General features: G+C 37.9%; 4 protein-coding genes across 8 annotated transcripts; 2 read left to right on the forward strand and 2 right to left on the reverse strand.

The window, feature by feature from the left end:
* On the forward strand, positions 1,906-7,718 carry LOC18776994 (F-box/kelch-repeat protein At1g74510). Of its 5 annotated transcripts, XR_002271710.1 has the most exons (4): positions 1,906-2,038; positions 2,665-4,227; positions 6,203-6,382; positions 6,570-7,718. XR_002271710.1 is itself a non-coding variant. In XM_020564033.1 (2 exons), the coding sequence occupies exon 2, from the start codon at positions 2,746-2,748 to the stop codon at positions 4,132-4,134; it is 1,389 nt and encodes a 462-aa protein (XP_020419622.1). In that variant the 5' UTR covers positions 1,906-2,038; positions 2,665-2,745; the 3' UTR covers positions 4,135-4,581. The 5 variants fall into 5 exon arrangements, 4 of the variants coding, with proteins under 4 accessions (XP_020419622.1, XP_020419623.1, XP_020419624.1 ...); XM_020564033.1 differs by lacking the exons at positions 6,203-6,382; positions 6,570-7,718 and having other exon boundaries at positions 2,665-4,581; XM_020564034.1 differs by lacking the exons at positions 6,203-6,382; positions 6,570-7,718 and having other exon boundaries at positions 2,759-4,581.
* Positions 9,222-13,097, forward strand: LOC18775992 (RINT1-like protein MAG2). The gene is made up of 4 exons (XM_007210294.2): positions 9,222-9,645; positions 9,752-9,850; positions 10,720-10,823; positions 10,929-13,097. Exons 1-4 carry the CDS (start codon positions 9,363-9,365, stop codon positions 12,843-12,845), a joined length of 2,403 nt encoding a protein of 800 aa, XP_007210356.1. The 5' UTR covers positions 9,222-9,362; the 3' UTR covers positions 12,846-13,097.
* Positions 18,454-19,544, reverse strand: LOC18777471 (pectinesterase 1). The gene has a single exon (XM_007210082.2). It carries the CDS (start codon positions 19,383-19,385, stop codon positions 18,678-18,680), a length of 708 nt encoding a protein of 235 aa, XP_007210144.1. The 5' UTR covers positions 19,386-19,544; the 3' UTR covers positions 18,454-18,677.
* On the reverse strand, positions 19,578-21,476 carry LOC18776967 (40S ribosomal protein S9-2). The gene is made up of 3 exons (XM_007209561.2): positions 21,322-21,476; positions 20,469-20,850; positions 19,578-19,945 (listed from the first exon to the last, which is right to left on the reverse strand). Exons 1-3 carry the CDS (start codon positions 21,347-21,349, stop codon positions 19,762-19,764), a joined length of 594 nt encoding a protein of 197 aa, XP_007209623.1. The 5' UTR covers positions 21,350-21,476; the 3' UTR covers positions 19,578-19,761.

Raw genomic sequence — 21,476 nt, forward strand, 5'->3', positions numbered from 1 at the left:
ATGTTTATTTTGGCAGAGGTATTTCCGCTAATATAGGCAGGAAAACGATACTTTCCCTTTCTTTTTTTTTAAAATTCCCAGAATTGTTCCTTCTTCTTTTTTCGATCAATTGTATTTCCGTTACTATAGGCAGGAAACAATCTATAAAAAGCAAAAGTTTTGCCATTGATAGTAAACAGAAATTTTATTTTTAAATGACAAAGATACACCGTTGAATCAATATAGAAACGAAACGATTACGTTTTCAAGTTAATCAGATACGTAGCTGTCTATATTTCTTGGATTATATGCTAGCTTTTTCATCCAAGAAAGGAAAAAGACGACCTAATTCTGTTATAGCTTCATCTTCGTGGCATATATCTTGACAATACTATCATAGTTGATAGAGTATGATTTTTCATTTAATTGCAGTGTAATTCAACATAAGTATTATCTTATATTGCTTGAGAATGTGTTTGAAATTGCATTCCTGTGTTTGGTATGTGCACTCTTGGGAATGCACTTCGCACATACCCTTGGATGAGCTTGGGAAATTTTTCCCCCCCACTTGGGAAAATATTTAATGCAAATTTTTATGACTAACTTACCTATATTCTAGTTTTAAAATACCATGTTTTACCCTTAGAAAAATTCTTCATATTTCTTTCTTTGTAATAAAAAAAAAAGTTAAGGGTATTGTTGGAAGACTGAACAATTTTTCATTCTTAATAATATTGCACAAACTAAATATGGGAATGAGATAAAATGGCATTTCCATCTCATGGGATTAGACATGGGAAGTTCATTTCCAAAGAAGTTCAATCCGTAAACCGAATGAGCCCTAATACATTAACAGAAAGCAAGCTTCGAGAGTACCAATCATCTTCAATTTACGACCTATATATATTTGCAACTGAGTTAATTTCATCATAGATAACAATGCATACATGATAATATTGAAACAGAAACCTATACATGAGGAGCGGAGCTAAGCTACGTAAAGGTCTAAAATGGTTGTAGCCTCCCAACCTAAAAAAAAAAAAAACATTTTGAAGTTTTATGCATGCATGTTATGTAAAAAAAGTTATGTCATATGTATAAAGTATTTCTGAAATTAATATTATGTCGAGATACGTAACAATGAAGCGCTACAGCTTTTTGAGTTTTAAAGTTGATCATTATACAATTGTACAAAAAAGTTTTCACATAATATTTCATAACCACACCGATAAAGTATTTTAAAATTTACATCGATAAAGTATTTTGAAATTCTGTGATCGCATCGATGAAACGTTTAGAATTTCAAATTTAATTTTAAAATTGACGACACAAAAAGATTTCATATACTAGTGCTTTCCATGACGGCACCGACGGAGTATTCTGGATATTAAAATGCTGTAGTCATCATCTCTCTATCAGTATTGTGAGTGTGGTGAGTGATTGAAATTCAAATATTGTTTTTGTTGCATGAATTTTGAAGGAAAAAAAAAATGTAACTGAAATGAAAATGTGGAAGAATCCAACTCATTGAAAACAAAATCCAACCAAAACAATTAATTTGATGATATCCGCAAACCAAAACAAAACAAGCAAATGCAATGAAAGCGAGGATGCCATGAAGGAAATCCAGAAACAAGCTTAAAAACCATCAAAATTCAAAACCACCACCATCCAGAAACCTTACCATATGCGCTTGCAACGCAACCGAGACTTGTCGTTTTGTTTACTAATGGGATCAGGCCTCCTAAGTTTCTAACACGTGCAGAAACGGCCGTTAGCAGTTTCGGTACGTCTTGGCCGCAATCCCAAACGGCGACTTGTACCCCGTCGTGGGTCCCGGAACACCCTCTTTCTTTTCTGTAAAATAAAATAAAATTTATTAAAAGAAATATTTTCCTTACTCTTTTTATATACACGCATTATTTAATACATTACTCTCTCCACACAGCGAATATAACCAGAAGCAAAAGAGAGAGAGAGAATCTAGAGCAAGAGAGAGAAGGAGAGGAAGAAGAAGAGGAGCTGGGGTCATACTCACCGTCTTCTTCTTATCAAATTCGTAAGCTTTTACTTTGTGTTCGTGTTTCTGTGAAGTTTTCTGGTTCCATTTTGCCATGGTTTAGCTTTTTCGTTTTGTTTGGGGAGCTACCATTTCTTCAATTCCTGGTAAGGAAGAGAGAAGAAGAGCTCATGGGTTATTTGCTATTGACGGGGAATTGGGAATGGATCTCTTTCGTTGTTTTTCTTTGTTAGAGAACAGTTGTTCGTATTTGGATTTAGCTGCTGCATTAACATTTTGATTACAGTCTGGGATGTGGATAATCAGTTTTCAATTGATTATCTTTTCCTTTTTCTTTTTCTGGAGTTTTCTATGTTGGTCTGAATCCCGAGATCTGATTTGGGCAATTTTCATCTTTGGCAATGGATTGGATATATACATGCAAGTTTATGTTTCTCACTCAAATTTTAGCCGTTTTACTTGTTATCAATGAGTAATGAATATTTGATACATAAAGATATGATATTGATCTAAAATGCATTGCTGCATGTGCTTTTCTATATAGGAGATTTTTCTGGGATTTGCATTAACCACCCCTCCATTCTCTGTTATGTTGTATGATATTTGCTATGTGAAATCAGTATTAGTGATATCTTGATTTAATTCAAGGATTGTCTGTTTGGCAGATACCTAGCTCATAATTGCTTTTGCATATGGAGTAATTAAGGCGTAGAATTTCGTTTTGTTTACTCATTGATTTTGTTTTCATGGGTAACAAAGGAAGGGTTTCTTTCCAGCTGGTCAAATTGGAGAATTCCAACAACATGTTGGAGGGTCCTTCCTATCTTGTGTCAAGGGAGTTGCCGAGCTCATGCGAGCAGGAGAGCAAATGGATTTACAATACTCACCGTGTTATGGAGCTCTCAAACAATAAGCGCCCCCTTGCAGACGGGGAAGAACTCACATTGAGGAAGGCATGCAAGCTATCAGATGCTGTTCTAGGAGGTGAAGCAGTTGTGGATCTAAATGGCCTTTCTCTTTCCCCTGCCAAGGACCAGTCAAATGACCAGCATCATGAAGGTGGAAATTCTGATTCAAGTTCACTAATCAACCAACTTGGTCGGGATAACTCAATAAGCTGTCTCCTTCGCTGCTCGAGGTCTGATTATGGCTCAATTGCCTCATTGAATAAAAACTTCCGCTCTCTAATTCGGAGTGGGGAGCTGTACACACTGAGGCGGAAAATGGATATTGTTGAACATTGGGTTTACTTCTCTTGCAACCTCCTTGAATGGGAGGCATTTGATCCCGATCGCAGACGTTGGATGCATTTGCCTAGAATGACGTCAAATGATTGTTTCATGTGTTCGGACAAGGAGTCGTTGGCCGTTGGTACCGAACTTCTTGTTTTTGGAAAGGAAATAACGTCCCATGTTATTTATAGATACAGCATTTTGACCAACACGTGGTCATCCGGCACTAAGATGAATACACCTAGATGCTTGTTCGGTTCTGCTAGCCGTGGGGAAATTGCAATTCTAGCTGGTGGTTGCGATCCACGTGGCAATATCTTGAACTCTGCTGAGCTGTATAATTCAGAAACAGGAACTTGGCTGACTCTTCCAAGCATGAATAAACCTAGAAAAATGTGTTCTGGGGTATTTATGGATGGGAAGTTTTATGTCATTGGTGGGATAGGAGTGGGCGATCCAAAGCAACTAACAAGCGGAGAGGTGTACGATTTGGAGAAGACGACCTGGACTGAGATACCAAACATGTTCCCTGGACGAAATGGAGGAGCTGGGGCAGCTGAGGCGCCTGCTGCAGCTGAGGCACCTCCTCTGCTTGCAGTGGTAAATAACATATTGTATGCTGCAGATTATGCAGAAAAGGAGGTGAGGAAATACGATAAGGAGAAGAACGTGTGGGTGGCTGTTGGGAGATTGCCTGAGCGGGCTGTCTCGATGAATGGTTGGGGATTAGCATTTAGGGCATGTGGTGATCGGTTAATTGTGATTGGTGGACCTAGGGTATTAGGAGGAGGGACAATTGAACTTAATTCTTGGGTCCCTGATGGAAGCTCACCACAATGGGACCTGCTTGCCAGAAAACCGTCTGGCAGCTTTGTGTATAATTGTGCGGTGATGGGATGCTAAGATCTGGTTTCAGTGACACCGTGTGTGCTGTGTGGAATCCTGGGTGGAATTTGCAATCTTCGCTTTTCAAGGAGATGGGGTTCCGGCTCGTGGGTAATCTCTGCCCTCCTTTTTTGGGGAAATTCAGGTTTTTATTTAGAGTCATAGATACATTCACAGAAGGAGGCCTGAAGAGTTGTTTTTCCCTTTTTTTCTTCTTTTGAACTTTATTGCGTTGCGTCTTTTTTCCCCCTTTGGTAACTTTTGAGCTTCTGAAAGGTTGGCATCATGTAGAATGGGCAAAGGTGAATAAACTGAAGTACTGGTACATGTTTTAGGTTGTGATGACTATTTTCATAAGTTTTATTGAAGCATTGCAGAATTGTGTAATGGTTCAAGTTTTTCGTTTCCTTTATTTCTCAAGCAATTATATCTCAAGTTCTCAAAAAAGAAAAGAAAATTGACATCTGTTTCTGCTCTACTATTATCCTATCGTGATTCTATATGTTTTTTTACACACTGGTGTTGCACAATCTGAATGGACCCTAAACTATAATTTAGGTGGTTGGTATTTCTTTTGATCTGGTTGAAGAACTTTAACTTGAATATCCCCTCTCTTTTCTTTTTTTCTTGTGAACTTGATTTCTTCGTTTGTTTCTCCTCTAGAACTGCAATTGTGAATATAAATGTTTATAGCACTTTGGCTGCTCAGTTTTATTGCTAAAGTTGAATGATTTGTGGAAAATTTCACTCTCTTTAAGGCCTGTTAGCTGGCAAAAGATACAATATATAGGATCAACACTGATCAATAGTTAGAGAAAATATCTGTAATGACAATGTATTCTATCATTTTGGAACTACTGTATATATTTATCCATAAACTAACTTTTATGTATATTTTTCTTGAGAAAGATATTTAGCCTTTGCCTTTCCATGCTGATCAAATTATACACAATGTAGAGACATAAACAGAACAATATGGTCAGATGAAAATACATATGATAAAGCGTACAAAAACAAAAAGGAAATGTAGTTGTTATATTATCTAGTAATCCATCTTTAAGCTCTGGTTTATCGAGTTGGAATGGTCATGAGCTTTGCGCAGGCTGGACCCCATTGACCATGCCTTTGGTCATTCAGTGTGATCTAATGAAACCCTGGCATTATTTTCAAGGCCTCATGGCAATCCTGGGGTTGAAATAATGGGTTTTAAGCCTCATATATTACTGGTTTTCAGAGAACATGGTCTTGAAATTAATGGCCTATCAGAGAGCAACTACATGGCGAAATTTACTGTCAATATGTTCTGCCTCAGATTAAGTTAGATAGTTTTTCAACCACAGGTGGGACATTTACATCAGGTTTTCCTCTTTATTATCCTGATCGTTTCCTACATAGAGCATGTTCTCTCATTTGAGGTTCTGTGATACAGCCACCAGGAACTATATATGTTTGGTTATTTTATGCATGCAAATTTTATGACCTTCATTTTTTGAGTATAAGCTGAGTTTTGAAAGATTCATGATACTCTTGGATACGAATAATTTCTAGTGGTTTTGTTATTTTGTTCTTCATATTTTCCTTCTGTTTTCTTGATGATTCTGCTGTGCATTCCATCTTATTGTTATTTCATGAGCATAATAAACATACCCATTTTCTTGTCACACCCGTTATTTTCCCCTGCATAACCCTTCACATTACCATTTGGTTAGGCTACAACTGTATTATAATCATTGTGAAAGTCATTTATCTTTTGCTATGAGGATAGTCATAGTTATCTAGTTAGTGAAAAAAGAGAGGCCAGGCATCTATGCATCCCATCTATTGTGATTAAATAGGCTCTTAATTTTCTTGATGCAGCCGCTTGCCACTGCATCAGTGTATTTTTTAGGGTTTTTTCTTTTCTTGTTCTTTACCAAAAATGACGATACATTGCTTTCGTGAATTATCTTCTATACAAATCTGATGTTGTATATGGTATTTCATTTTATTTGGTAAAGTTTTAATTTTCTTTCTTAATGAACTTGATGAGGCAAGGAAATGAGGAGGGTGCTAGGGTTTCTCTTATGTGTTTGCAATTGAATAGCAGATTCTGGAGTGAGGACGTGGCTTGATTCTATGAATGTACACGAAGGGAGGGGTGTTTTGAAATCATAAATTTGGAAACACAAAATAAGAAACAGTAATTCAGATACATTGCTGATGTAGCAACCGCTTGTGCATTGAAAGAGATGATGAGGCTTACATGAATGTGTCCAGAAAAGCTGTGGTAAGTGACTTTTGTTGTTATTGATCCATACGTCATAGGCAATGGCATTGACAGATACATGTATGTTTCTTAGACATGTGTTCTTCAGCTATGACAGTTGTTGCTCCTGAAAAGCTGTATGTATGAAACCTGGTTTTTGTGACTTGGGGGAATGGCTTTCGTGACTGGTTTTTGTTGGTATGTACAGGGGTTTCTTTTTTCCTGTGATTAGCGACGAAGAAAGTGAGATTCGGCACTCTATTTGTCCCTGTCTGTTTGTTTAGGAAGTAAAGGTGAAATAGCATATCTGTAATCTCAGCTGTTCCTCTGGATATAATTGAATTGATCCTTTTAATCCCAGATCAGTGGTTTGAGATTTTATTTTATTTTTGCCTTATTTATAGAATTTCCAGCCAATTTTTATCAGAACATAGAATTGGATATTTGTTTACTTAGACAGTTCTAATTCTTACATTCTGTTCTAGTCTCCCCAGATTTTCTATTGCTCTTCTTGAGAGAGAGAGAGAGAGAGAGAGAGAGAGAGAGACAGACAGACAGACAGACAGACAGACAGCCAGTGTAAGTTTCTCAAGAGAAGTAAGTATATAGAAAAACAGAAAGGCACAAAGAAAAAAAAAAAATTACAATATGTGAAATCTGCAATCATTCAGCAGACCTGTATTCTTTTTTGGGTTATTTTTAAGTCTCATAAAATCTAGTACTTAGATATCATTCAGAAGACATTGATTAGGCCTGTAAATATTCTCTCTTTTTCTCTCTTTTCCTGGTATTTTTTAATTGGGTTGTTTTTGTTTACCCTTTTATCACAGTTACAGGGTTTATAGGCCACATGGTCATATTCTTTTACTGTACTACGTTACCGCCGAAAAAGCATAAAAATTCCATGTAGGTTGCCTGGATCTCTGCAAGACGGTACTTTTAGCTGCAGAAGGAAAAAAAATATGAAAAAAGAAATCTTTGTTGGAGGAAATCCACCAGAAAATAAAGATAATAAAAGTACAAAGAACTGTACCTTAATGTGGAAAACGGATTCTGACTGAGCTGCTGGGTTTGTGCCATGGACCCCACGAGGACCTCTGTTTTCAGTGCTCACGTGGGCAGCGCGTTTGCCTCATTAAACTCACTGCCTGCTCTGTTTTCCGCCTATCAAAATGCAGAGGAAAGAAGAAGAAGAAGATGATGATGAAAGAAGACGACAAACTTCAATTCATTTTTGTACTTACTGGCATGTGCTTTTACTGCTTTCTTTTTCTTTTACCTTTTCTTTTATCCTTGTGCGGCTGTGCATGTGGAGTTTGGTAAATTTACCATCGGTAATAAAATGGCAGTTTCTTTCTTTCTTTCTGCTGATATTATCAAATTCCATGAGCTATTTTTAGAAAACATGGACATTGTTGGGTGGTTTTCAAAAAAAACCCCAGAAAAGGAAAGCAAAACTGGACCCTGAACTTTCTACTTTTTATGAAAATGTAATGAAAATGGAAAAACAAAGAGAACCATTTTGAGGTGCAGGTGGAAGAAACTGTGGGTTACAGCTAGAGAGTGTACTGTTATGATCTTGTGTTAAGAAAAGTAGCGGTTTGAGTGCTGCAGAGTTTTACTGCTGGGATCCTTTCCTTTGGTGCTCACCAAAAAGAACTAAAAAGGAAAAAGATCGAAAGGGAATTTAGAAAGAAAAAGGCTCAATCAACTAAAACAATCCCATCTACAAGATGTCAATTTCTTAGGTTTCAATCATTGTCACATTTTGGCAATCCACAAGACAGTAAAAACAAAATCCCATCCAAACCCAGTTCTTAAATCAAACGTTTCACAAGTGCAAGTTGTTCTTCTCCCACACGCAACACTCGATCAAAACCCAATCAACACTTGGTCACAAATGCAATTTCCTATTCTTTTGTGGGTTGCATTACTATTAGGCTTAAAAAGTGTGTTTTAGCCTTTCATGTTTTCATTGACATGTTTCAAGTGGTCCAAAGTGTAAAAGCCTAACATTGTGGCCAAAATGTAGGTGCGTTTGCCATGGTGGGTTGGTTTTATCTGCACTATGTATAAAGGGAGGCAGTCAAAAGTGGGGATAAGTGTTTAAAATTGATATGACGCAATGCATGAATGAGAGAGACGATCAACTAAATCAAACTACCACCCATCTTGTTTTTCTCTCCTCCTTCCTTGCACCCCAATGGCACGCTTTTGGACCACCTCAAGGCCCAAACATTTTTAATGCAATCAATTAGTAATTTTCAGTGCTATCACTTTAGAAACACAAAATGACAAAAGATACCAACTTAAAATGAAAGATCCTAGGTTAAAAAAATGGAATTGATGTTGGTTACCGAGGGGTTTACACATGAAGGGGTGCTATGGGTAGACTCGGGTGGGCTGTATAGACCTGGTTAATCATACCTATATGATTCATCTCTGTCGAACCCCTTATATGGACCTTCATATTAGCCACATGATCATTTCATTAAACTTAAGTGAAGTTACTATTCAAATTAATCATGTGGCTAATATGAAGATCTATATCTATAGTCCATATATGATACCATCACCATAGAACGACTTCGTTCATGCCTCCAAATGTATACGAGAGTGCAGATAATAACAACTCTTAAGAAGTTCTCAAAAAAGTATCTTTTGGACTGGATTGAGGTATTAGGTCCATTTCAATTGTCCAATGTTTGTGAGAACAAAAATTATGTACTTGTAATGGGCCCATTTGAAGCCCATTCACAATGTTCTTTTAAAGCCTAAGCCCAGACCAAGCCCAAGAATAGTTAAGTCCACGGGTGGACCCGCGCAATCAATAACGGTATTTGGTGGGAGTCAAATTTCAGTCTCTGCCTCTCAACGAAAGCAAAGCGCATTTAGGCAGCACAGCTTTCAGTCGCAAAAATTCCCGATAAAAACCCTAAAATACCCTCGCGCTCCATTCAAATTTCCCACTCGCACCACCGAACCGAAATGGCTTGAAACCATGGAATCCGCGCTACCTCCAGCCTCCGACCTCTCGCCCTCGATCGTCTCATTCCTCAACGACAAGTTCCGGACCAATGCAAACTTGAACGGGGCTCCGGCTCTCCTGTCGGAGCTCCAAACCCAGTGCGGCGACTTGGATCGAACCCTAATCGACCTCAACCGGAGCCTCGGGTCCTCACTTCTAGCTTACGCTTCGTTCTCCGATCGGGTCCACGGCGTCTTAGGCGACATCAATGCCCAATTGACGGGTCTCGGATCCTCCACTCGCTCTCGCAGTTCAGGTTTTGTGTGTGCTGCTATTGAGAAGTGTGCAATTCTCATTTAGATTTTCGATTTTGGGTTAAATTTCGTTTCTTTCTGTTAAATTCTGGAACTTTTTGTGTGTAGATGGAGAAGGAAAGGAGAGAGCCGAGCAGATTTTGGGGGAGGAGCTGCCGGCATTGGCGAAGGAAGTGGCGAGGGTTGAGTCGGTTCGAACATACGCAGGTGCTTTCTTGGGCAATAATAAAAGTGAATGAATAAATTCAAGGAACTAGTTTTAGCTGAAAGCTATAATTTTTTAGATTTTCTTTGTTTTTCGATTAGCTCATTTTGTTTGGAAAGACACCACAAAAGAATAATTGAAGGATTGTTCCTCATTCCCCGGATAATAATAACATCGACTATGAAATACTACATTGATGCTTCAATTATTTGTGCAAGTAGAGAACGAGATGAATAAGAAATTCAATCTACTTAGCCCAACCAATTTGTCCTCTATCTTGAAAATTACTGATCTTGAATTCTTGGTAAGTTGTCCATTTTGCTCTGTATTCTTGTGTTAATGCAGTTGTATGTATTGTGAATGCTTCCACTGTTCTAAAAGCGGTTTAGGCAGTAAGAGATGGCTAATGTTGGACCATGAAGATGAAAATGTTTTTTTGCGATACTACAAGATGGGAGAATCCCAGTTCTTTATGGTTCCCAATCAAATATTTTGAAGATGAAATATGGACAGCATGCGATTGAGCTCCAACCAGTACAATCTTATCTTCTTAATTAGTTGAAATATTAAGGCTGTATTAATAATGCTTAAATTAACTATTTTGAATTTTTTTAAATCATCCAGGCAGATTTGCTTTTCACATTTTTGAGAGATTTTTCGTTGATGTGAAGTTGTCCTTTTACTTCTGAGTTGCTGCAATTTTCATACTGTGTATTTGGGTGCACTCGCTTGGCCTCTTTCTTCCCTGTTTAATAGGCCTGTGCTACATTTTTCTTTGTTACAGTTATTAGCTGCTGCAAAGCATACTACTATCTGTTATTTTGAAATCAAACTGTCTCACATTTCTGGGTCTTTTATTTTCATCTTTCAGAGACAGCATTGAAGCTTCAAACTATGATTGGTGATATTGAAGATGCAGTATCGTCTACCATGAAGAAAAACTCATGGAAGCATTCTTCGAAACAGAATTCAGAAGTGAGCACCCGTCCTGTCGTTTGTGAAAACAAAATAATGTAGGGATTACAATTTCTGAAATCAATATTTCTTATGCCTAATTCGCCTTTTTCTTTTCCCCTGCAGGAAATGCGTCTGGTTGCTATTAAAACACTTAAACTGATAGAAGATATTTTAACTTCAGTTACAAAGACACACCCTCAATGGGAACATCTTGTGTCAGCAGTTGATCACAGAGTAGATCGAGCTCTGGCCATTTTAAGACCCCATGCTATAGCAGATCACCGGGCCCTCCTTACTTCCCTTGGATGGCCACCGCCTCTTGCCATTTTGACTTCCTCAACTCCATATACAGGGAGATCAACTGAAGTTCTGAATCCTCTTTTCACAATGCAAGGAGACCTCAAAGACCAGTACTGCGAAAACTTTTTTGCCTTGTGCAGCTTACAGGAGTTGCAGAGACGAAGAAAATCGCGTCAACTAGAGGGCTATAATCGGGAACTTGCTCTGCATCAGCCACTTTGGGTGATTGAAGAGCTTGTGAATCCTATATCATTGGCATCCCAACGCCATTTCACAAAATGGGTTGATAAGCCAGAATTTATATTTGCTCTTGTCTACAAGATCACCAGGGATTATGTTGACTCTATGGATGAGTTATTGCAACCACTGGTTGATGAAGCAATGTTAACAGGGTACAGTTGCAGAGAAGAATGGATTTCAGCAATGGTATCTTCCTTATCAACATACTTGGCAAAAGAGATATTCCCAAAATATGCTGGACAACTGGATGAAGATAGCACAACGGGTAGTCAGTCACAGGCTAGAATATCCTGGCTTTATCTTGTTGACTTGATGATATCGTTTGATAAACAAATCAAGTCTCTGATAGAACATTCTGGAATCTTGCTTTCACTTCAGGATGATGGGGACTTCTCAAAGGTTTCTTCTCTATCTGTTTTCTGTGATCGACCAGATTGGCTTGATTTATGGGCAGAGATAGAATTAAGTGATATACTAGAAAAGTTGAAACCTGACACTAGTGATGAGAGAAATTGGACCATGAAAGTCCAAGGAGCAGTTCTTTTATCTGCTACTGAAGATTACAAAGCTCCTGCAGTTTGCAGTGCCTATCTTCGTTGTCTATCATCTGTGGTTGATCGTTGTCGATCATTGCCTAGCATCTCTATGAGGTCCAGGTTTCTCAGATTAGCTGCAGTACCTATTATACAAAAATTCTTGGACTGCTTACTCATCAGGTGCCAAGAAGCTGAAGGTCTGACTGCCTTGACGGATGATGATGCCCTAGTTAAAGTTGCAAACTCCATTAATGCTGCTCGCTACTTCGAATCTGTTTTAAAGGAATGGAGTGAGGACGTCTTTTTCCTTGAGATATGGTCAGGTCAAAGTGATCAGCTGGGAATATCAGTTGGTGATCAAAATGGTAATGTAGAACCAGTGGAAGGTCTTGAAAGTGGTATTTTCTATGAGGAGATTGTAAAGTTGGAGGAGTTTAGAATAGAATGGGCTGAAAAATTGTCTGTTGTTATATTGAGGGGATTTGATGCTCAATGTCGAGATTATATGAAGAACAGGAGGCAGTGGCAGGAAAAGAGTGAGGACGGTTGGACAGTGTCCAAATTTTTAGTTGGTGCTCTAGATTATTTGCAAGGTAAAATGTCAGTTGTAGAAAATGGTTTGAACGGGATAGACTTTGTTGGGGTGTGGAGAAGTTTGGCAGCTGGGATAGATCGCTCATTTTTCAATGGTATTCTAATGAGCAACGTGAAGTTTTACGATGGCGGAGTTGAGAGGTTTGGCAGTGATTTGGAGGTTTTATTTGGGGCATTTGGAGCTTGGTGTTTGAGACCTGAGGGCTTTTTCCCCAGAGTAAGTGAGGGCTTAAAGTTGTTGAAGATGGAAGAAGAGAAACTTCAAAACAGTTTGGCAGGAGGTGAGAAATGGATGAAGGAGAATGGGATTAGACATTTGAATGTACCAGATGTAGAAAAGATTGTGAAGAGTAGAGTCTTTACCAGTTGAGGGCTCCCAAGTGTTGTGTTGTACATGATTTAGGATCCCTTGGATTGACCCATTTAATTTTTTTTTTTTAAATTTATAAAAAACACACAGTAAAGGGAAAAAAGTTTGCCTTTTTTACTCTGGGAAGATAGTTCAGTTCATTGTAGTTGCAGCTTGAGAAAATTATTCCCTTTGATTATTGTTAATTCAAATGGATCCTCTTAACATCTGTGTAATGTTGGAATAATGATAGTTGTTTATGGCATGCTTGAATCTGGTGGGTTGAGGCCATCAAACAAAATTTACTCTTTATACGAGTTTGAGAACTCAGTGTGAATGATGAGAGATGGCGAGGGGTTTATTTTATTTTCTTTCAGTCTTAACATGGTGAAGCTTTCAAGTTGAACTCTTTTCAAAATGGCTTCACAGATAATTAGAGAGTGAATTGTAGTGCCATTCTCATGCAATTTCATTGCAATCATGTTGTGAAGAGTGTATTTTTTGCTTCTTTTTGTGGGTTTTAGTGGGAGGATATCTTGATCATCTTGATAACCTCTTGTTATGTCATCCTTTTTCTTTTTCTTTTTCCCTCATGGATTCAAAATTGGAAATTTAACTCCCACTCACGACAAAGATGGAGTTGAAGGTAACTTGACATAACGTAGTGCAAGCATATGGTGAAGGCTGTTGGCATCTTCCCAGACACAGAAAAATATAGGCGTTTAGGGAACGCAATGAACGTACCTTCTGCTGTTCCCTACAACGGGGGGCTAAGCTAGAACCTAGCTACTAGGCTACTATATGGCTACCTATACGGGTACCAATCTACAGTATCGGTATGTACACTCTTGATATTTTGTCAACAATCATTAATTTCGACAAAATAGATTGGTATTTGGTACCAACCACTCATTTCGTATGAAATTTTTTGGGCAATGCTGACTTTATCATCACGTTCAAGTTCTGTTACTTAGATAGAAACACGTCTTGTTTAGATTAGATCAGTATACCAGTACAAAGTACTAGCACATTAATTATTTGAGTAAATCTAAACTACACCAAATTGAATCAATCTTTAACCACTTCAACTAACAATGCTATCAATTGAATCCTGCAGGCTCATTTGCACGTTTTAAACAGCTCTCAAGTTTCTGAGATCATATGAATAAAAACCAAATAGAATCTAGCAAAGATATAAAGTTTGTGGCCATGCCATTACGCCAAATCTTTACAAAAACAAGATGTACGTTTTTTTTTCTGGCATGGTGGCATGCATGTCTGTTTTTGCATATGCAACTCTTTCTGGAATCTCAAGCTTTACACAGAAGCTAATGACCGCTAGTAGACTAGTGGTAGGTCTCCAAAAGTACTTTTGCCTGAGCTGTAGAAGACCATGTAGCATACAGTGCAGTGCTGGACCACAGTTTTTGAGCATTTATATTGCTTGGGATTATTGGGTCATAGTCATATGCGTAAAAATAGGTCAGACAAGAAAACGATCTGTCATAGGAGGCGGGTTAACTTGATGATTATAAAGGGTGAATCTGAAGTGTTGTCAAGCTTGAAGATGAAATTTCAGGCTGTAATAGACAGGATTGTTAATTAGTAAATGCACTAAGAAATTAAAAGGGTTTGTAAAGCAATAGCCCAGCTATGGAACGGTCCATTCTGTAAATGTACTAAGAAATTATTAAAAGGGTATACCTACAATCGTCTACCTACGAAACGGGTATTGATATATATATATATGCCATCGAAAATGTATCATTATCATTGTCCTCAACAAAACATAATAATATGTTATCGACTAAAATAAGACTGACTTAACGAATAAGAATTGGAATTTAGTTAGCTCATGATTTTCATCAATTACCTAGTCCAATAGTGGGTTTTACTGCCCTAGCTTGAAGGACATTCGATTGCGTTGTATCTTCTGCAGGCTACAAATTAACTAATCAATGCATGTTGGCCTGCCATGTACAATGCATAGGATAAAGGCAACAAAACCTTGAAGAAGAGGGGTCCAGAGAGAGACTCAGGACTCAGTGACTCAGTGACTCAGTGACTCAGTGACTTTATTAAGAAGATGTTCGCATCACAAGGTGCCACGTGGCAGCTGCAGCGGATGTGATTCTGGGACAGCATCCTGAGTTGGGGTACCGGAAATTTAGGGGCCAAATTGAGAGAGGGAGGGGGTTGGTAAATAAGGCCAAAGAGCCATTTATTGGCTTTGTCCAAGCAAACTCCTCACCACCTCAGGTGGCGCCTTCATACGCATGTCTGTTTAGTTCAGTCATTCACCCACTTGTGCATGCATTGTCACATCAACCATCTTCTTCTTTTCTCACTTCACTTCACATTTTGCTCAATTTCCACACCGACCTAAAAAAAGACATCAAACCTCCTTCCAAATATAATCCAATTCCTGCAGCAAGTCACCCTTCAAATTGTATTATTAAGGCTGTTTCGAGGACAACTTAAAATATTGTTAAGGTTGTAACTCAAATGGTTAATAGTATATGTTCTTGCATTATTAAGCGTACGAGTATTGAGCTCTGCTTATTGACATTTTTTTAAACGGAAAATAGGCAAGATTTCGATTGGACACCAGATCGAGTTGATGTGATTGTTCCTAAGTTAAAAGACACAGCTCTCATATCAATTATAAAAGAAAGAAATCAAAGTGAATCATATAGGTTTATTTGAGACTATTACATTGCTACAATATTTTGTTTGTGTTTGATAAGTCTATGGCATTTAACCACAATAATTCAGCTATTAGGATAAGTTGACTCATGTTTCTACATGAGATTATTATTAATTTGAATCTTCAATTATGTATAATTTAATTAAAATACTTCAATCTAATCTTATATCTTATTTTTTATTCAAAGAAGAGGAGCTAAATATTCAAATTCTTACCTAAATGTGTAAGTAAAATGTTCTATCACTGAAGCTATAAGACTCACGTTCATCAGGGAGTTTATATATCTATGTGCTTTCTCTTACATTGATTATGTAATGTCCACCAAACTTTCCTCTCTTATTAGTTATTTTCTAGCAAGAGTGGGGGCTAACACTGTGCTTTGTGAGTTAAAGTTATAGGTTTCCCAACTAATATAAGACTCGACATAAATGTATTTGTCCAATAGGTGGTTAGGAGAAGATTATGTCACGACCTTATTTATTTTTCGATGTTTTTTGTTTTCCTTGAAATAAAATCATGGAGAGCATCACAGAATTGTGATGTTTAACCAACTCACTCAATAAAATATATTTCTGATTTGTTTTCCACAATTCTTTTTTATTAATTTGTTCACATTAAAAAATTAAATATGATCAACGGGGTCTAGCTCAATAAAAAAGAACATTGACTTGCAAATTAGTAGTCTCAGGTTTGAACTGATATCATAATAGTGTGTGAGAGAGAGAGAGAGAAACCCTCATCCCTTATAATTTAGACTATCACTTGTACTTAAAAAAACAAAGACTCAAACATGAACCAAATTAAACAACGGTTTTTGGTAGACAGAGAGGAAGGCAGACTCCCAAAAACAGACCAAACAAAACCAAAAAAGAATTAAAGATAGAAGGCAATGCATCAAACAAAGAAACCCCATCGTCCTTAATCAAACAAGGACAAAGTTTCTTTTTGGTAGCATGTAACATCTAGACTAAACACTGATTAGCAACCTAAAGCAGGCCACGTGTCCAAATGGGGGCAGATATGAAGCCCTAATTTGAACCAGATAAAGGTGTTTGGCTGTTTCCACGATTTTATTAAAACAAGAAGAGGGCCCTTGTACTGCCAAAATGTTGTACAAATGGGACCCTAAACAGCATATCAATATCGTTGGTGTCTTTTTCTAACTAAAAAGATTTGTGTCTTCAGCCTCAATTTCCTCCACTCTCTTTTTAAGGGGGGTTGGCCTCGTACTTGAACTTCCCCCCCTCCTAGACATTTCACAGCCAGAAGGAAAAGAAGCAAAGTGTTTTCTTTCCTCTCACCTTCATATCAGCCATGTCAAGCAGAAGATCATCCTCAAGAGCTTCTAAACTCGCAGATGATGAGATTAAGGAGCTCGTCTTAAAATTAAAACCTCTGCTACCCCAGCTTGATCATAGGCGCAACGCATCGGTATAGCCTATACACTTAGGTTTATGCATTACAATTCTATTTTTGTTTTCCAATTTTCATATATATATAATTTGTGCTCCTCTATCAATTCTCATATTAGTTCATGTCACTAACATAATGATGAAGGTGATGGCATGATGGATGGTTAGAGGACACATGGGAAAGAGAACTTGATGTGAAATGAAAGTTGAAACCAGATGCATATATAATCTACAGAGTTTCATGCTTGATATATAGATGATTAAACTTTGTCATTCAAAGCTGCAAGAGCTATATATATAAAGAAGCTAGCTTAGCCTCAAAATATCTTCATAACAAGCTTATCTACTAGGTAGTAGTAATAAGAAGTAGAAACCTCAATCAGCAAGAATTCGTTCAACTAATCATGCATGGATTTTGTGTTTGAACAGAATTATTACTCTTTTTAAAAAAAAAATTTATGCAGAAGTATGTTTGTCTGATTAATGCTTATAATTAAGCAATTATATATCATAATGTGGTGCTTATATATGCAGGTATCAGCATCAAGCATTTTGGAAGAAACTTGCAGTTACATAAGGAGGCTGAATAAAGAGGTCGACGATCTGAGCCAAAGACTATCTCAACTCCTGGATTCTGCAGACATCACTGATGTTGATGAACAGCTTATTAGAAGACTTTTCCAACGTTAATAATGCCTCTCTCTCTCTCTCTCTCTCTCTCTCTCTCTGAGCTGCCTATTTTAATCAAATGTCTTAATTTGGTTGGACTTTCCAACCAGTGAGAGATACTGATTAATTTATCAGAGGAATATGATATATATTTATTTATGTTTTTTTTTTTAAAATTTCTGAAGTGTACCCTATTCTCATCTCATCTCTCTGTATTGTTAAAATGCTAGCTAGTGATCATTTGATCTTTCTTCAACTAAATATACAAATAATAATATTTGGTCCCACATTAATCACATGGAATTTGCAGCACAATATTGACCAGAAGCATTTTCTTAGATTTACTTGTATCACAATCATTCAATGATTAGGATAAAAACCAAGACAAGAAGAAGAAAAATGAAAGCAACCAACAGGGTTGTTTGTCTGCTAAAATATTGTGTGCTATTGCTATATTATATTAGGTACATTTGGAACCTGTTTCATTTGGGGGAGTAAGATGCCAAAGATGAATGGTAAAAGACACTTGCTAGCTACTACTATTTGAGAGCTCTAGAATTTGGCACAAAAGGATAAAACAGAAGAAACGAGGGAGAGAAAACAACTTGATTAAAAAGAAAAGAAAGAACAAGATATTTGTATAGAAATCCAAATAAATTGAAAATGCCTCACCCCTCATGCACAAGGAGCAATCCATGTAGATAAATTGAACAAATTCCAATTATATATTATTCTAACAAATTTCAATTATAAGATGTGGTCGATATGGACTAAATCAAGTTGGCTAGAGATGATGTGCTTCTCACTCTGCACCGAGTTCGAATCCCCCTCCTAATTTAGATTATTTTAAAGTGGAGATGGATGTGGCTATTTACATTAAATCTTCAACTTTCACAACTTACAAAGTGCAAAGATATCAATGAAGGACACAAATCACCAACAACAAACAAACACCACTTATAATTCAAGAACAAAAATGATACATAAAAACAGTCAAACCCGAACAAAAAACAAAGCCCAAAACTATTTTTTTCTTTTCCTTTTATTCAATTAATCTAATAATAATTAGTGGAGGGGTATGTGGAATTTGTCAAGAATGGCCTTGAAATTAGCCACAATGGCTAAGCTGTTGCTGGTGCACTCCATGGACCTCTTCATCTTGCTCTTCACTTTATCCACAGCCGTTGATCCCATCTCTTCCAACCCATCCAAGCACGTCTCTTGATCTGTCACAGCGCTGCTTATCCACGTCTGTATGTCGTTGACTTTAGCCACGGTCAACGCCTTCTGTCCCATCGCCGAAACCGAGTCGTTGAGCCGACTCAGCGCGTCCTCGAGCTGATCCACGCAGTCCCGCGTCGCGGGATCGGAGTTCATCGTATTCAACAGAGACGAGACGTTTGAGAGCTCGGCGACGGAGATTTCGAGAGAGAGCTTGAAAATGGTTTCTGGGTCGGGCTTTGGAGAGGTGTTGAGGGAGGAGATGGAGGTGAAGCACGAGTTGGGGTACCGAGTCACGTTGCAGATGGTTTTGATGGCTGACTCGGCCGAGTTGGAGTTGGAGAGAGAAGGGGACTCGGAGTTGGACACGTGGATGAGAGCTGCGAGCAGGAGGCCGATCACCAAGGTCAAGCAGATGAGGGCTGAGATGGTGAGAATGGAAAAGATGGGCTTTTGGGGTTTGGGGGATTTTGGGTTTGAGGTTTGAGTTTGATCTTCAAGTTGGTCTGGGTTTACTTTGCCATAGCCTTTGAAGATGTTGATAGATTCCATGGCTGCACTCTGTTTTTGGGAGGGCTGGGTGAAGTTTGAAGAAGAATGGTTTTATGGGTTGTTGACTTCAAATTGAAGCAAATGATAAATATTTAATCATTTAATTAAGAATAGAATAAAATATGACCTATGCAACGTGAGGTTTTGGACCAAGTCAGTGGTATAACCCTCTGTTGAAGCCAAGCCAACAGAGATGCAAAATAGATTATATTTTATAGAAAAATTGAATCATTTCAAACTAATCAAATGCAAAATTGTTCAGAGTGAAGCAGAAATGAAGTTCGGAACAAAAATTATTTGCAAGCCATATGGGATATAGTAACTGAGAAGTAAAGCCTAGTAGGGCTAGGAGAAACTAATGGTCAAAACTCTTTGTTCAATCTTCATCCTCTTCATCTGCATCTCCACCAGCAGCCTTCTTGGCAGCTGCCTTCATGTTTCTTCTCTTCACTCTGCCGGGACGTCCAGCGCCTAATGGGCTTGTGAGTGAGAAATCAATGTGCTTCTCTGAATCACATCTCACCAGGAAGGAAGAGATGTTCACCACTTGCCTCCCAACTCTGTACACAATAAAAGAACAAAGCATAGTGAAGATGAATGTTCATCATGCTATGAAGCTCTAGCAACAAAAGAAAATTGGTCGATTTTCATAATCTCATAGCAATTCGCAGCTTCTTCATTCAACCCACTATATCAGATGTTGTATCAGCAGAAATGACAATACAACTAGAAAAACAACATCTTTTGAAGCATCACAAAGGCTTTATACTGAAAACTTGTTGGGCATAGGGTGGTAAAATAGATGAGCTCTAACTCTAAGACTGCTTTATTCAACTTTATAACAAATTAGCTCTAAATCTCTCCTCCACACAAATAATGAGCAAACCAGCACCACAAACATGTAACCAAGAAACATTTATTTGATGTATAACTAGTACTTTCATTTGTTTCTAGCTTTACATGGAAAGCAAGCATTCATTTGAGATTGACCAGGTAATCAAATCGGCATTAATAGACTAGAACTAAAACTATATAGCAGACTTCCTTGATCTACATTGCAGGCAAAGGAACAAATAAATTTACCTGATATGCCTCTGCCTGATAAGCACACGGGCATGATGGATGGACTTTGCCATACCAGTCTTGAACACAATTGTCTGCAGGCGACGTTCAAGGAAGTTCTCCACAGTCAAAGCCAAAACATAATCAAGCTTGTTCTGACCCTCTTCCAAGAGCCCGTACCGGTTCATCCTCCGGAGGAGAGCCTCGCCCTCGAAGATACGACGAGGGTTCTTCTCATCCAGGGTCAGAAGCATCCTTGCATTGTTCCTGATACGGCTCAGAGCATACTGAACCCTCCACAGCTCTCTCTTGCACCGGAGCCCATACTCTCCAACAAGCTTCAGCTCAGCATCCAAACGCTCCTTCTCATAGGGGCGACGCGGCTTCTTGAACGTCTTTCCATCTGAATTGTCCAACAATTGATCATTACAAAATGAGAATTTAACATTAACCACCTAAAAAGTAAAATGTACCCAACTAAGCTTTTTGAAATTTCCATTTTCTCCAAATCCCAATAACATTTCCAATCTAACATCGAATTTTAAATTTTCTTTCTTGTGTATGAGGAACAACAATTAAGCCAGCGTCTCAGTGAAGACTGTATATAAGTAAATCCAAAATTTTCGGCGCCAAAAGAACAACAGCAAAACTAAGGACAACAATTAAAAAGCTGATAATCAAAATCAAAACTTTACCACTGAACAATATCAATTCACTAACTTTCAAATGCAAAACTTCAGACCCAAAACACTCATTGTTCGGAATAACACAACTTTCTCAAGGATCACAGAAAATATTCAAGTATCAGAGAATATACAATATATGCATATATGAGATCAAATATCAAATATAGAGAGTCAGAGAGAGAGCTTACAGTTGCGGTAGAAGGAGACGTGAACCATGGTTGTTCTCCGTCAAGACCACACGTCCCCTCTGCTTCGATGAAAACACAAACCAAATTCTGAGCTCTCCTTTTAAAGAAAGATAACCTCTTAAAACCCTAACTGCTAGCTATTTTTTCAATGGGTT

The sequence above is a fragment of the Prunus persica genome, chromosome G5, assembly GCF_000346465.2.
Source record: "Prunus persica cultivar Lovell chromosome G5, Prunus_persica_NCBIv2, whole genome shotgun sequence".
Taxonomy (NCBI): Eukaryota; Viridiplantae; Streptophyta; class Magnoliopsida; order Rosales; family Rosaceae; genus Prunus; species Prunus persica.